The sequence below is a fragment of the Ascaphus truei genome, chromosome 3 (assembly GCF_040206685.1).
Source record: "Ascaphus truei isolate aAscTru1 chromosome 3, aAscTru1.hap1, whole genome shotgun sequence".
NCBI lineage: Eukaryota > Metazoa > Chordata > Amphibia > Anura > Ascaphidae > Ascaphus > Ascaphus truei.
The window spans coordinates 9,709,666-9,724,148 of NC_134485.1; the positions used below are offsets into that span (position 1 = coordinate 9,709,666).

General features: G+C 47.3%; 1 protein-coding gene across 1 annotated transcript in view; it reads left to right on the forward strand.

Annotated features, from left to right (window-relative positions):
- Positions 1–14,483, forward strand: part of LOC142490866 (uncharacterized) — a 165,535-nt gene that overhangs the window by 125,360 nt on the left and 25,692 nt on the right. The window contains exons 27-28 of the mRNA XM_075593284.1: positions 653–745; positions 3,830–3,880. Of these exons, the coding sequence (XP_075449399.1) occupies positions 653–745; positions 3,830–3,880 (144 nt within the window). The remainder of the gene's footprint in view (positions 1–652; positions 746–3,829; positions 3,881–14,483) is intronic.

Genomic DNA, 14,483 nt, shown 5'->3' on the forward strand with positions numbered 1-14,483 from the left:
TATGAAGAACATGTCCCTGGTGTTTTGGTTTTAACATTTTGTCGTGTTTTGTTTTTCAAAGAACTCAGCTGGTTTTGACTTTGTAAAGAAATTATAGCAAGAACTAAAAAATAAACAAAATGTTATAAATTGGGCAAAATGTTGCTCGGATTGGAAACATCGCTCAGAATTTCTTCTTGCGCTTCCAAACGAACTTCACAGCTCGCCAAGTTTGCATTTTGAACTAGTGAACCTCCCTATCATACAATGTATGTGCCCGGAAATGAATAGGGTTGCACGAGATGGGAATATCACACTATTAATCAGACTAGGTACTTCTACTCCAGAGGGACTGGGCAAAACTCATCATTAGTGTGAAGGACACTGCTGTTAGCACCGGCCAAAGCCACGAGGAACTTTGAGCAAGTTTTATTCAATGTTCTCCAGTAACTCACACAGCCATATCATCTCCGGAACAGCCTCACATATACTGTATGGCTAATCCGTGCAGCTGTGCCTTCATTTATGTGATTGTGAAATATTGTCATGCATATATAGAGAAAACACTCTTCTTCCTTAAAAAAAAATAGTTAATTCTCCTTTATAATATCACAAAAATGCATTAACAAAAAATGTTGTTACACTCATTGAAATTGTTGCTTTTCTATTGTAGCTAAAACAACTATATTGCCAGATGCAGATACTACTGGACAAGGAAAATGTAACACAACATCGAACAACACAGCGGCCTCCGAGAAAAGTTGTGGTGTGTAGATAACGTTTGTATATTGTATAAGCGTTTAATTGAGAACATCGCCTGTCAGTAATGGGCAGTGAAGCAGTGTGTGCAGAACATTGGGTTTTACACAACAAGCCAGGGAAAGTTACATTTGTTCATTCACATCTTCGTCAAATCTTTTGTTGTAACAAGTGTTTTAGGCAGGTGGCTATAGCTACAGTATATATATATATATATATACACCACAGTAACATCGCCGGAAGAAGAGATCAGTGTAGCACATTTCATTAGCCACAGAACGGTATCGTCTATTCATTTTTTTTATATATATATATATATTGTGCGAGCTTTCGAGATACAATGATCTCCTCTTCCGGCGATGTTACAATTGATTAATAAATTGTAACATCGCCCGAAGAAAAGATCAGTATATCTCGAAAGCTCGCACAAATAAAAGCATTTCGTTAGCCACAGAATGGCATCGACTATTTGATTTTATATATATATATATATATATATATATATATATATATATATAAACACAGAAGAAAAAGAAACCTCTAAAGTAGCACTCAGACAATAATTTGCAAAAATATAAAGGGTACTTTAATTAAATCCAAAAGATAACAGAAATACAAACAACTGACTGATGAGACTGCCTGTCTAAAAAATAAATTGGTGGACACAAAAAAAAATTGATCAAAAACACAGTGTAATAAACCCAGAAAAAATAAAACTAAAAAATCGATGCCCTAAGAGAAACCTTGCTCACTGAGGGAAAGAGTAGTTTCCCGCAGTGCAGCAGTACAGACCGGCCGGTCACAAAGGATGTTAATGACTAATAGACATCATAAATCAAAAAAATGCAAAACTGAGAGAATATACACAGAAAAAAATATATACATGTGCTGTACTGATAGCAGTGAGAGTGTCAGATACACAGGGGTAAGCCTAATACAATTGTATAATGCTATAACAGGGAATATATGAAAAATAGTTCATTTAGTGACCCAAATACACAAATATAAACAGATGGGAAAAACAAAGGGAGAGATGAATAAACAGAAATACTCAGCTCCTTGTATATATAAAATGAAAGAAAAAAGGCGCAATCCCGTATAGCAATAAAAACAAGAAAATTTATTAATTGAGCAAGGAAGGCTAGGTGACTGAACAGATTTAAACAAACACAATGATGCTAAAAGACACAATAAACACAATATATGACAATAAAAAACAAGAGTACTCTTGAAAATAAAAAAGGAGGGAAATGTACCAAAAAATGTCGAATAGCGCAAATGTAGGAGGCAGTGAGATGTGGGAGGCATTGTCACTCGATAGGTAGCAAATGTCTGGAGCAGCAAATGGGGAAATGTAATTGACCCGTCAGATGATAAGTAGCGGATGCAAACTTGGAAATATCAGGCTGATGTTAGACCTCTATAGATGGAAAAAGGGGGTAAGCATATAATATGTGCAAGGGTTTAAGGAACGGTCTCGCCAAAAGATGTAACCGCGATGAGCACAGGGGTATCCGCGTCCCTCCGTCAGCACACCAACGAAATCACGCTTGAAATATTGAGGATATTTACAAGCCACTGTTCGAGTTGGTGAGGCATACTTGCACATTTTACTGTTACCATATTTGTAGAAACCTTTTTTTTATCTTTTTCTTCACCAAGTCAGGATATGATTTAAAAAGACCACCTTGTTCGCTGGTTGAACAACTGTGGTATTTTAAATAATGTGTTTCATTGTTGCTACCCACCTCCACCCACTAGATGGCAGTGTATATACTCTATGATTTTAGGTATACTTCTCTACGGTATCCTATACTTAGAATTTTCGCGCCAAAACTATAGTGACGTCACTTCCGGGTGGACGAGGTTGGCATACTACAGGCATACCCCGCATTAACGTACGCAATGGGACCGGAGCATGTATGTAACACAGGCATACCCCGCATTAACGTACGCAATGGGACCGGAGCATGTATGTAAAGCGAAAATGTACTTAAAGTGAAGCACTACCTTTTCCCCACTTATCGATGCATCTACTGTACTGCAATTGTTATATACAGTACGTGCATAACTGATGTAAATAACGCATTTGTAACAGGCTCTATAGTCTCCCCGCTTGCGCACAGCTTCGGTACAGGTAGGGAGCCGGTATTGCTGTTCAGGACGTGCTGACAGGCGCATGCGCGAGCTGCCGTTTGCCTATTGGGCGATATGTACTTACTCGCAAGTGTACTTAAAGTGAGTGTACTTAAAGCGGGGTATGCCTGTATATCAGTATACATGTGTGCTAGGTAGGAGGAACTCGTTGACAAAGCGCTGTAGCGCGAAACGCGTTCGAGCTGTGCATATTTTTCCTCTGATGTCGCTGGATCAATAAAGGACATTTTAATCATACCAGGTTCGTAGCCCCCTCTCACTTGTTCTTTTAGTGCTCCGCTTGTTCCTCGTCTGGATCGTGCTGTTTATCCATCTGACGGGTCTATTACATTTCCCCATTTGTTGCTTCAGTCATTTGCTACCTATCGAGTGACTATTCCTCCCACATCTCATTGCCTCCTACATTTGCGCAATTGGACATTTTTTGGTACATTTCCCTCCTTTCTTATTTTCAAGAGTTCTCTTGTTTTTTATTGTCATATATTGTGTTTATTGTGTCTTTTGACATCATTGTGTTTGTTTAAATCTGTTCAGTCACCTAGTCTTCCTTGCTCAATTAATAAATTTTCCTGTTTTTATTGCTATACAGGATTGCGCCTTTTTTCTTTCTTCCATTTATTAGGATAGGCATATCCTCATTAGGACTGCATCCTGCTAGCTCATTTCACCTGGGTCAGTACATTTATTAGTCACCCATTTATTCACTTATAATATTTCATTTGTGCTAGTCCTAGCGCTGATTTCTTTTATATATATATATACTTATACATACACACACACACACACACCCATACTGTCGGGTCAGAGGGTACACGCATACACTATGTGGGGTCAGAGGGTACACGCATACACTATGTGGGGTCAGAGAGTAAACACAAAATATGAGTCTAGAATGGAAATGTACGTTTTCTTTAAACAGATTTTGATCTTTTAGGTAACACGACCTGTACGACCTCACGTCAGGAGACAGGAAAGAAGAGCAGAGGTAAGTGTCGTCTTTTGACATTTATATTTTATAATTATCTCTGGATTTTTTAGGACGTTTTCTGAGGAAACAGCTTGTAACGAATGTGTGGGAAATGTTCCTGCTCACACATTTTAGCAGAGAATGGGGGGACTGTATGTCGCGATAGGGAGTTAACCAGGCAACTAATAAAGGCATTATACCTGGCTGGTTAACCCTAAATCGCGTTGGGACTGAAGGGGTTAATTGTGTGTACACCGTAACTACCTGTTTCCCCCTCCACCATCTTTATTGTCCCCATTTTGCATCTCAAAACCTAGCTACATCTATGTGAATATGTGTAAAATGTGCCAGTTGTATTTGCGACACAAGGGGGGCTAACCCGCGCTTGGAAAGAGCTAGCACTCTAATTTGTGGAGTGCAGCTAAGTAAAAAGAAACCATAACCATACATATCAGGTTTATAATTGTGGCATAAGCATAACATACTTTTATAAATAAACTATATTGTCTTGGTGTTTTAAAATGTAAAGACGAGAAACTTTTCCTGCTGGTCCGGTAATAAATCCTTTTACATGTAAATATGTTACGGGTGAATGTACTGAGGGATTTCTCATCGCCGTACTTCAAAGGCACCCTGGGCAGTCAGTGCCTCAGTGTCTATGAGAAGTCCGGAGTTGAAAAGCCTCAGTAACACTAGGTGTTAAGACGGCCAAGAAATTGTTAAGTACCAGGAACCGGTCCAACATATGGGCTGTTCACACCTTGTGGCCAGATCCCAGACTTGCTGTCGCCAGGTAGAAGGTTGAGCCCGGTATGCTAAGTAGCTCAGGTGTCACGCTGGCACATGCGCAGAGCAACCTGGGAAGCAACTTCTGCCCTCTTTGCAAGGTACTGGCAAGTCTGGGATAGGTGGGAGAACTGTTTCCATGGGGGGGATTGGTTGTGCATCTTAGGTATAGGACCCTTAACCCCATAAAGATGCCTGCTGCCCAGTCCCTGTTAGTTCCATCTGAAGATTTCATCGGATTCACCAAGTTCCGACGTCAGCGGTTCCGGAGTGTGAGGGGTTAATTATATCGTAACCAAGGCTTGTGCCCCTCTTTTGGAATTCGTTAGAGCTAAGGGTTCCCGAACGAACCCTATAAGGACTGAACTAACTTTTTCCTTTTGGCTGAGATATAGGAGTGGCAACTTGTGTCCCTAGCCAGGAACTGTTACACGGATCAATTTGCACACCCACTTGCATGCGTGCAGGGGTGCCCAGAGACTTTGTTTTGTTCCAAGGACATTTGATTTTGTTCCCTTTACCCAGTAAGTGTTTTATTAAGTGTAATTGTGCAAGATTTGTGTGTTTGTCTGAAAAGAAATAAATTACAATTTATTTTGCCCGCCTTGTTGTGCTCAGTCTAGAATCCCGGTATTAGTTTGTGTATAAGTCTTGGTCTCCCGTGACAAGCTTATTTACTGGTGGCAGGGGCGGGACGCTAATTGAGCCTATGATATAGTCTCCTGCATTATAGTGGGGTTCCGATCCTGGGACAGAGAAAGAATCGTGGAAAGATGTACAGGCTATGGACTGCCGACAGACGGTCGGGCAAAAGGGCAGCTGGAGCAGGTCTTGGAGGATCATGAAGCCCGAATGGCTCCACCGGAGGGGCATGGCCCCTCAGCTGCAGTTGCAGCAGACACCAACCAGCCTGGAGTACAGGGGGTTAATCCTGCTCCGCGGCTGCAAGGACATGGGGAGGGAGCGGGTGACCACCTGGATATTGGTGGGTTGGTACCAGCGGGTGTGGGGGAAGCGGTAGTTGCGGCTGCTGGACTTTCCACCGCTGGGCTCACAGCTCTCCTAACCGCATGGGGAGAGGGGGCTACGGCGACGGAGCATATCCAGATGCTGGCCGTATCGCTGGGAAAAGCCCCCCACTCTCACCTTGTGTAATGCGTAGCTCACCACAAATGAAGCGCGACCGCGGTGCTGAGGTAGGGAATTGAGTAACGCCAACCCACAGCCACGCAGGCGCGCCTAGGATGTAGATTGGTCGTGCAAGCCAGGTCAGGGTTAGAGATTTGAGAATAGTAGATGGTACTTGCCAAGTCAGGAGAGGAGAGTTGCGGATCTTCGGGGTGCGTAGCCAAGTTCAGGATAGGAGAGTAGCGGATAGTCGGGATACGTAGCCAAGTTCAGGATAGGAGAGTAGCAGATCGTTGTAGTACTTAGCCAAGGTCAGGACTGGAGACAGGAGAATGGTCGTTCGTAGCCGGATCAGGAGAGGAGAGGTGCGGAGTTCAAGAGATAAGCAGAGCCAGGCAACAAGAGGTTAACAGGCAAGGCAAGGTCACGGAACTGAATGCAGCAAGGCACGGCGCCACAGTAGACTATGCTCAGCAATGAGAGTCTGAAACAGGAAGGCATGTAAAAGGGAGATCCTCCAATAGAAAGCCAGGAAAGAACCAGGAAGCGGAATCCTATTGGCTGCTGGTGCACACAAATGTGACCTATGATGCAGCCTGATCAGGAACAAGGGAGGGGCAGTTCGCGCGCTGACCCGCGCGTGTCACGGAGGTCAGGGGGTGGAGCCTGGTACGCACGTCACTCCCACGCCGGTCCTGACCGTCACCAGAGCGGGGGCGGAGATTGGGACGCGCGTCAACGGGGTGGCTGGATTTCTCATCGCTCATCGCTGGCGCGTCAACGGGGTGGCTCCGTCGTGTGCCGGAGCGGAGGGCGGAGTCAGAGCCCGGGCGGGGGAGTCAGACCACGCAAGATCAACACGCGCGCATGTAACTGGGCCATGAGATTGCGCATCCTGGATATCTGTCGCGGAAGGGTCTTTAAGGTGAGGAGACGGTCTTCAGCCGCCAGGATGGCGATTCCTCACAGTAGCCCCCCTCCCCTCTAGGAGCGACCTCTGGGCAACTCCACAATGGCTTGTCCGGAAATTTAGAATGAAAGATACGAATCAGTCAGTCTGCGTGAACCCGATGACTCGGAATCCAGGACCTTTCCTCCGGACCAAAACCTCTCCAAGGCACCAGATAATGCAGGGATCCTCTGGAGATCTTGGAATCCAGAATCGATTGTATCTCATACTCGGGTTGGCCTTGGACCATATGAGGAGAAGTGGAAGGGACCGGAACTGAGTATGCATTCTGGACCATGGGTTTGAGAAGAGAAACATGAAATACAGAGGGGATCCTCATGGAAGGAGGGAGAGCGAGCCGATAAGCAACCAGATTGATCCTCTCGAAGACAGAGAGGGTCCAAGAAATCAGGGTGCGAATTTCATAGAAGGGACCTTCAGCCTGATATTCCTGTATGACAGCCAGACCTTGTCGCCAGGTTTTAGTTCCAGAGCAGGTCTTCGGTAGCGATCTGCCTGAGTCTTCTGCCTATTGACTGCTTGCCTGATGTTGACCTGAATCCTTTTCCAAAGGTCTTGCAATTCTCTGATCCTGTCATCTGCCGCTGAGACCCCTGAGGAAGGTAGAACAAGAGGAAGAGTAGACAAGTCGAATCTGTAATTCATGAAGAAAGGGAACGCCAAGTTTGAACCACTACAGTACGTGCGTTGTTGTGGGCGGATTCTGCCCAGGGTAAGAGTTCAGCACAGTCGTCTTGGGAGTCAGATACAAAACAGCATAAATATTGTTCAAGAGACTGGTTGGTCCTCTGCGTCTGACCATTAGTCTGTGGGTGGTATCCAGATGAGAAATGAAGAGCGATACCTAGCTGGAGTCAAAACGAGCACCAGAACCGGGAAATGAACTGAGAGCCTCTGCCTGATAGTATTACCATAGGTACTCCATGTAAGCGAAAAATCTCCCTGATGAAGATATCGGCTAATTTGGGAGAATTGGGAAGACCCTTGAGGGGTATGAAAGTGGCCTGTTTCGAGAATCGGTCCACTACCACAAGAATCGTGTTCATATCCTTGGAGATAGGCAAATCAACAATGAAATCCATGGACAAGTGTGTCCAAGGCCAGTCAGGAACAGGTAGAGGTTGAAGAAGACCCGAGGGAAGGATTCTGGGTGTTTTAGTCCTGGCACACGTGGGGCATGCAGCTACAAATCTTTTACGTCCTATTGCATCCCCGGCCACCAAAATGTGAGAGAAATAAGATCCAATGTCCTCTTGGTGCCGGGGTGTCCTGCAGATTTGGAAGAATGACTCCATTCGAGAACCTTCTTACGGTTCAGAGAAGTGAAGAGACGGTCCTGAGGTGGCGAGATGCCAGGAGGAATGTGGCTTTGTTGGCGGACAATGTCTTTGAGAGCTCCGAATGAAGTGGCCGAAAGAATACATTTAGGAGACAGGATGGGCTTTTGCTGATCCTCAGATTTGTCGTCCAGAGAGAATCGACGAGATAAGGTGTCAACTTTGACATTTTTGGATCCAGGAAGATAGGAAATTGTGAAATTAAATCTAGAGTAAAATAGCAACCATCTGGCTTGACGGGCTTCCAGGCGACGTGCTCCTTCAATGTAAAGCAAGTTCTTATGATCCGTTAGGATAGTTATCGGATCTTTGGTACACTCCAGAAGATGTCTCCATTCTTCGAGATCTAATTTCATGGCCAGGAGTTCCCGTTATTTGTGCGGTAAATGTATTTTAATTCTGAAAATGTGTAAAGTAAATTGCGTTTCCAACGACTGAATAAAAAACCCAGTACATACAGTACTACACAATGATTTTTAAGCATAAGATCATTTAAGTTTCACAAATTAAAAAATGCAAAGCTAACATATGTAACGGGTATTCCCTCTGGTCTGACCCACCCAATCTCATATTGGCCCGTGTGGTCTAACCAGCCCCCATTACATGGTCGTGTCTGGTGGTGCACCTGTAGGTAACAGGACTCCTGAGTCTCCCGCATGATGGTATTCGGGGATTGTCAGTCCAGACAGGCAGCTGAGGTAGTGTGTGCGAGTCCTACCTATATCACGTGCAGCTCCTCCACCTCATCAGGGTCTATGCATCCGCAGGGAGATGGTCCTGATGAAGAACTCCTTCTCAATGGTGCCATCCACAGGAGATTAACTTCACACTCACACAGTGGGGGTCTCTTTGAACAGGGCATCTTTATTAATCTTGTATGGGCAAGCTGCCCTTCACAGCCAGCTGTCTCAGCCGCACATATTGATTTGCTGTCCCTTTGATAGGTACGCCCTCCCAATGGAGTGGAACCCCTCTCCCCGTAGGGAGATCACCCCTGTGCCAGGTCCCTGGACACAGTGTGGCTCTTATAACGTCTGATGTAGAAATGGATCACTAGTTACTGCACTAGTGGATCCTTCCGTCCCACGCACTCAAACTGTTCAGCAACCCTCAGCAGCAACTAACTTTGGGCAGTGCTGTGCCTTATATACTTCAGGAACTGTCACAGCTCTGATGTCACTAACTGTGGACTCAGAGCATGTAGCCACTCCCACCCATACATAGGGCACCTCACCAGGGTGTGAGGGCAAACCTCCATGATTACTGCTGGCATGCCTGTAACTTACCAGGTTTACTGCCAGCAGGGGAGACAACTGCAGACCATTTTACATGTATGGCTACAATCTCCCCCTGGTGAATCCCCACCGTCCCGGCTGGGACCTAAATTTGGTGTACCTTTTTCCAGGAAGCACTGTAAAATGGAACACATAATTAATCAAAACAACATTACTGTTTTCATAATTAGTATACACTTATGGTTTACCCCCGCTACAGCTTAGATATGTAACATAGGAAATGGTGCTGCAAAGGGCATATAACTTAGTACATGGTAGACAGACAGAGCTCTGATTACCTAGCCTTGACAAAGCACTCGCGAAACGCGCGCGTCGGCGAACACGTGACCACGTGCACGCGCGGAGGCGGAGTTCATGTACACTGACTCAGTCAGACTTAGAAAGTCAGTGTATCTCAGCCCGTGCACAGTAATGGACCAAAATAAGATCCAATGATCTTATAAGTCACCACACAGCAACGGCATATAGTAATACTGGCAATACAATACCATTTCAATATAGGAAGCCTGAATGCTAACCCCCCACTACAGCAATCAGCTCAAGGGGGTCATACATAGAGCAAAACGGCACCCAACACAGGTATTAACACCTCAAGTGCCAGATCACCACCACACATGTAAAGTACATACCCTATTAGGGGAAGGTTTTTCAAGTTGACCGGAATATAAACCCTACCAGGAGCAGTACTCAGCTGATAACTCAGTATAAGCTTATACAGTAGTTACAGCAGTGCCACCATATTCACCTGTAATATATCTAGTAATACTAGCATTTACTCCAGCTAGACCATCATATACCTGGAATATATATATATATGTGTTAAGCACCACACAGCAATAATTACATATTCTATAACATAAGTGAGTGCAAGTAACAACACATTAGGTGCACTTAGACCTAGATCTGTTATAACGAATCTATAATATACTATCAGCTGCAGTATACATACAGCATAGTACAGGTCCCACTCACGAGTGCACCTACTAGTATTAAATTACAGGGGCACTACATCTGTGGCTCAAACTGCCGTTACTTCCATCAAGAACCCTAGCTAACCCACTCTATAGAGGATTGCTAGGGCCAGTGATTTATCCTAACACTGGACATTTATATATACCACTGCACACTCAATTGGACACACTTATCCATAGAGTAAGAATCACTTGGTATTATTTAATCATTGTTTTAAACCCCAATATTTTAACGACATTGTCATTTAATAAAGTTATTTTAAGAATCTCACCATTTCACACTGGATCAGAGTGCTATATATAGGGGCTCTGTCTGTCTACCATGTACTATGTTTTCATAATTATCAATAGTGTAGCGCTCACTGACCAGCAGAGGGCGCTCAAGGTTAGAAACAGACCTCACTATTCTGTCTACCTAATAATAGTGGCGAGGGTCTGGTTTCTTCACCTCCCTACCTGCCATGTTGGTCACAGTGATGCTATATTCCCGGGGCAAGCCACTCTCGGGTCTATATACAGCCTTGTGCATGTATATGCTGCGCCCGATGCTCCATACTCGCATTAGCTGAGAGATTCTCTCTTCTGCTCTGCGCCCAGTAATTGTACCCCTTTTATTGATCATGTACAACTCTATGTCTTCTCTGAGCCACCTATACCTGTGATCCTCTATCTCCTGCATGAGGGGTTCGGGGACATAGGGGTACTCTAGCTCATGTGAGTTTTTGTACTTAGCTACAATGGCCCTTTCTGCTCGACTGGCCCTTATCAGCTTAGTATTGCCTGCTCTCCCTGGCAACACCCATGACAGGGGTTCGTCCGGTTCCACAGGATCCTCAAGTTTACTGGGCCCCAATGGCTCTATTAGCCCTTGACTAATATTGTACCACCGGTCCTGCATGGCTTTCAACTGATCCTCCTCGGTAAATTCTCCCTTGGCCCACCAATAGTCTACCACCCCATCTCGCTCCAAGATGAACCGGGTCCTATCTAGCCAGGCTTCATATCCCTCAAATAAGGGGGCCCACCACCGAGTCTCCTTAACCTCCTCTGGAGCGGACCCCACTGACTCCCCCTCTTCTAGCTCCCCCCAGGAGGATACTCCAGATGTCCCGGTAGACCGGGACTGAGATCCTACCCTCTTGGGCCTACTCTCTAGGGTGACACTTACGACACTCAGGCCGTCACTAGACACGGACACTTGTCGCAAATACCTCCCGCCCACCGAACCATCATCGGATGTACCACAGTCCAAGCCCCCTTCAGTCCGTTCATCGGAAGTGACCCGGGAACCCCCTGACATTCCTAAACTGGATGAGGAGCCGAAAGAAAAGGTGGCTGGGGCTTTAACTAGGGCCTTGGGTCTAACTAGGGTTGGGGTTTGGGCATAGGGCCGGACAGTGGGTATCCGCGGGGCTTCGACCCGCTCTTCACCGCTACCTGGTCCGGTGCCACCGCATGGGCTTTCCGCTTCTCCGGTCTCACTGCTCCTCAGCTTCCGCATCGATCGCCCGCTCCTCTTCAACTTCGGCGATCGGCTGACACTGCTCGAACGAAGAGGCGCCATCATCTCCCAATCAGTTCCGCTCTGCCCACCGGAAACGACGTCCTGACACGCACGTGTCTCGCCACCATCTTGGGTTGGGTCCCCAAGCGAGACCTCTTCCTCCACCACGACATCCAGCAACGCCTTCTTCCGCTGTGGCACCGCTTGGGCCTTACACGTCCCTCCTCCGCTGTTGCCACCCTCGGAACCTGGTAATAGCAGGGACTTTGCTTACCATTCCGTGGCGTTGGGGTGGATCTGCCGCCATCAGAACCGCTGGTCACCACGGCCGTGGGACTTCGCCTCTCGGGCTGCCGCTGCAGGGGCAACACTCTGCTCCGATCACTTCCGACACAGGTGAGTGGCACTTGTTTAATCGTACTGCTGCTGTGGCTCACCGGTGGTCGGGCCGTCAATGCAGTAGGACGGGCTGTTTCCTCGTCCGAGGACTCCAACTTCGCGTTAGGCTGAGGCATTCCGCTCGGTGTTCAACGGTGAGCCCCCCTTTTATCACCGCGTCGGTGGTCTGTTTTCTCGTCTCGCTCAGTTTTGATGGTCGGGCCCGATCCCCTTTCTCCGGGATCAGTAGACTCCCGCCAGAGCGCACCGGGGAGTTCCGCAGCCAGCATGGCAATATCTCCCGCGGTCTCCACTGCCTGAACCGGCACAAATGTCGGCATTGGCCACAGGTATTGCAGGCCACATTGTGCGCATCGCGCCTTAGAGCTCACAGCACCGCCCGGCAGTCGACACTGCAGGCACAGGCATGCCACTGTCTCTATACCCGCTACTCGTAGTATCAGGAAGCCTCCTGGAGCCGAGTAGGGATGGGTAGATATCGGTGACCCTTTTTCGGATTTGCAGGCCATAGTCACTAGAGGAGGCACTCTCACTAGTGGTCTATTCAGCTCGCTGGCTCCTCGCAACTGAAGTGCAGGGGCTGGTTTGCCATCCCCTTCCCCAGCTAACTCCATCCACATTCGCCACAACCGGAAACCACTCCCCCTGGTGGAAATTGGAGGGAGGTTCCTTAATTTAGTCTCATGACCCAGCACAGGGGCTGAGTTAGTCATAGTCCATGTGGGCGCGGCTCCAGCTTTCGCGCCATACCCCCAATCAGGGTGGAGTTTTCCCGTTGGCGCCACTCCTGGCCAACTCTCTGCAAGTTGAGAATTTGCAATATTTTCTGCAACTGGCCCACGCGGTCTCCCAGGGAAGTGGGAACCGCCATCTTGTTTGGAAATGTCACTCTGGTTATCGAATGAGGTAGCTTTTAACTGTTTGTACGTCGAATGACAATCCAGTCCATTATGTTCCTCATAACTCACGACAATGTCCCCTTCACTGTCCTCAGGGTTACTACCCCAAGGTCCCAGTCAGGACCAACACGGTGCAATCACAGCTTTCGCACCACTCCACAACAGGCTCACAAAAGTCTCTTCTGTAGCTTGTTCTTCCAGCAGGCTCACAAAAGTGTCCTCTGTAGCCTGCTCTTCTCCCGCACACATGCCAGGTGCGCTCTCACCTTCGGCCTCCGTCCGCCATATTGGACCTTCCGCACCGCGCGGATCCTCCATTCTTGCGGTCGCCATTCGGCCACTATATATTGGGTTATTGTACATGGAGCTCCTCTCTGAAGGGCAGCTGCCACACCGATACAATAAAAATGCCTTGTACACAACCTTATGTACCTAATGTAGATCTGACTCGTGTTTGCACTACCTCGGGCTAGGCTCACTCTCTCTGTGTCTGCTGTATCTCCTTCCTCCCAGTCCGTGCTCCCTTCGGTAAGTGGACTGGAATGGACTAGAGTACTCTGGCTCTTCCTTGCAGTACTATGGGCGTCTACCTTCTGTCGGCTAGTCTAGCGCAGACCCTCTCCAGGATTCCTGCCCTAAGTTACCAGTTTATCCCTTTAGGCGTCCTATCACTAGCACTACCTCAAGGGACTAGAACAGCTATAGCCCGGCTCCAGCCCTACTAACTCCTTGGAGAACCCCAGGGCGTCTGTGCGGCCCGCAGCTCCAGCAGCTCCCCTGACTACCCCTGGCTCCTTCTCACGCAGCACAAAGTGGCAGCAGACACACTCCCTGTTTCCCAGTGTGCCTAGCAAAAGCCTGTCCTGTTGACAGGTATCTCAGCAGCGCCTCCAACTGTAATGGGTATTCCCTCTGGTCTGACCCACCCAATCTCATATTGGCCCGTGTGGTCTAACCAGCCCCCATTACATGGTCTTGTCTGGTGGTACACCTGTAGGCAACAGGACTCCTGAGTCTCCCGCATGATGGTATTCGGGGATTGTCAGTCCAGACAGGCAGGTGAGGTAGTGTGTGCGAGTCCTACCTATATCACGTGCAGCGCCTCCACCTCATGAGTCTATGCGTCCGCAGGGAGATGGTCCTGATGAAGAACTCCTTCTCAATGATGCCGTCCACAGGAGAGTAACTTCACACTCACACAGTGGGGGTCTCTTTGAACATGGGCATCTTTATTGATCTTGTATGGGCAAGCTGCCCTTCACAGCCAGCTGTCTCAGCCGCACATATTGATTTGCTGTCCCTTTGATAGGGACGCCCTCCCAATGGAGTGGG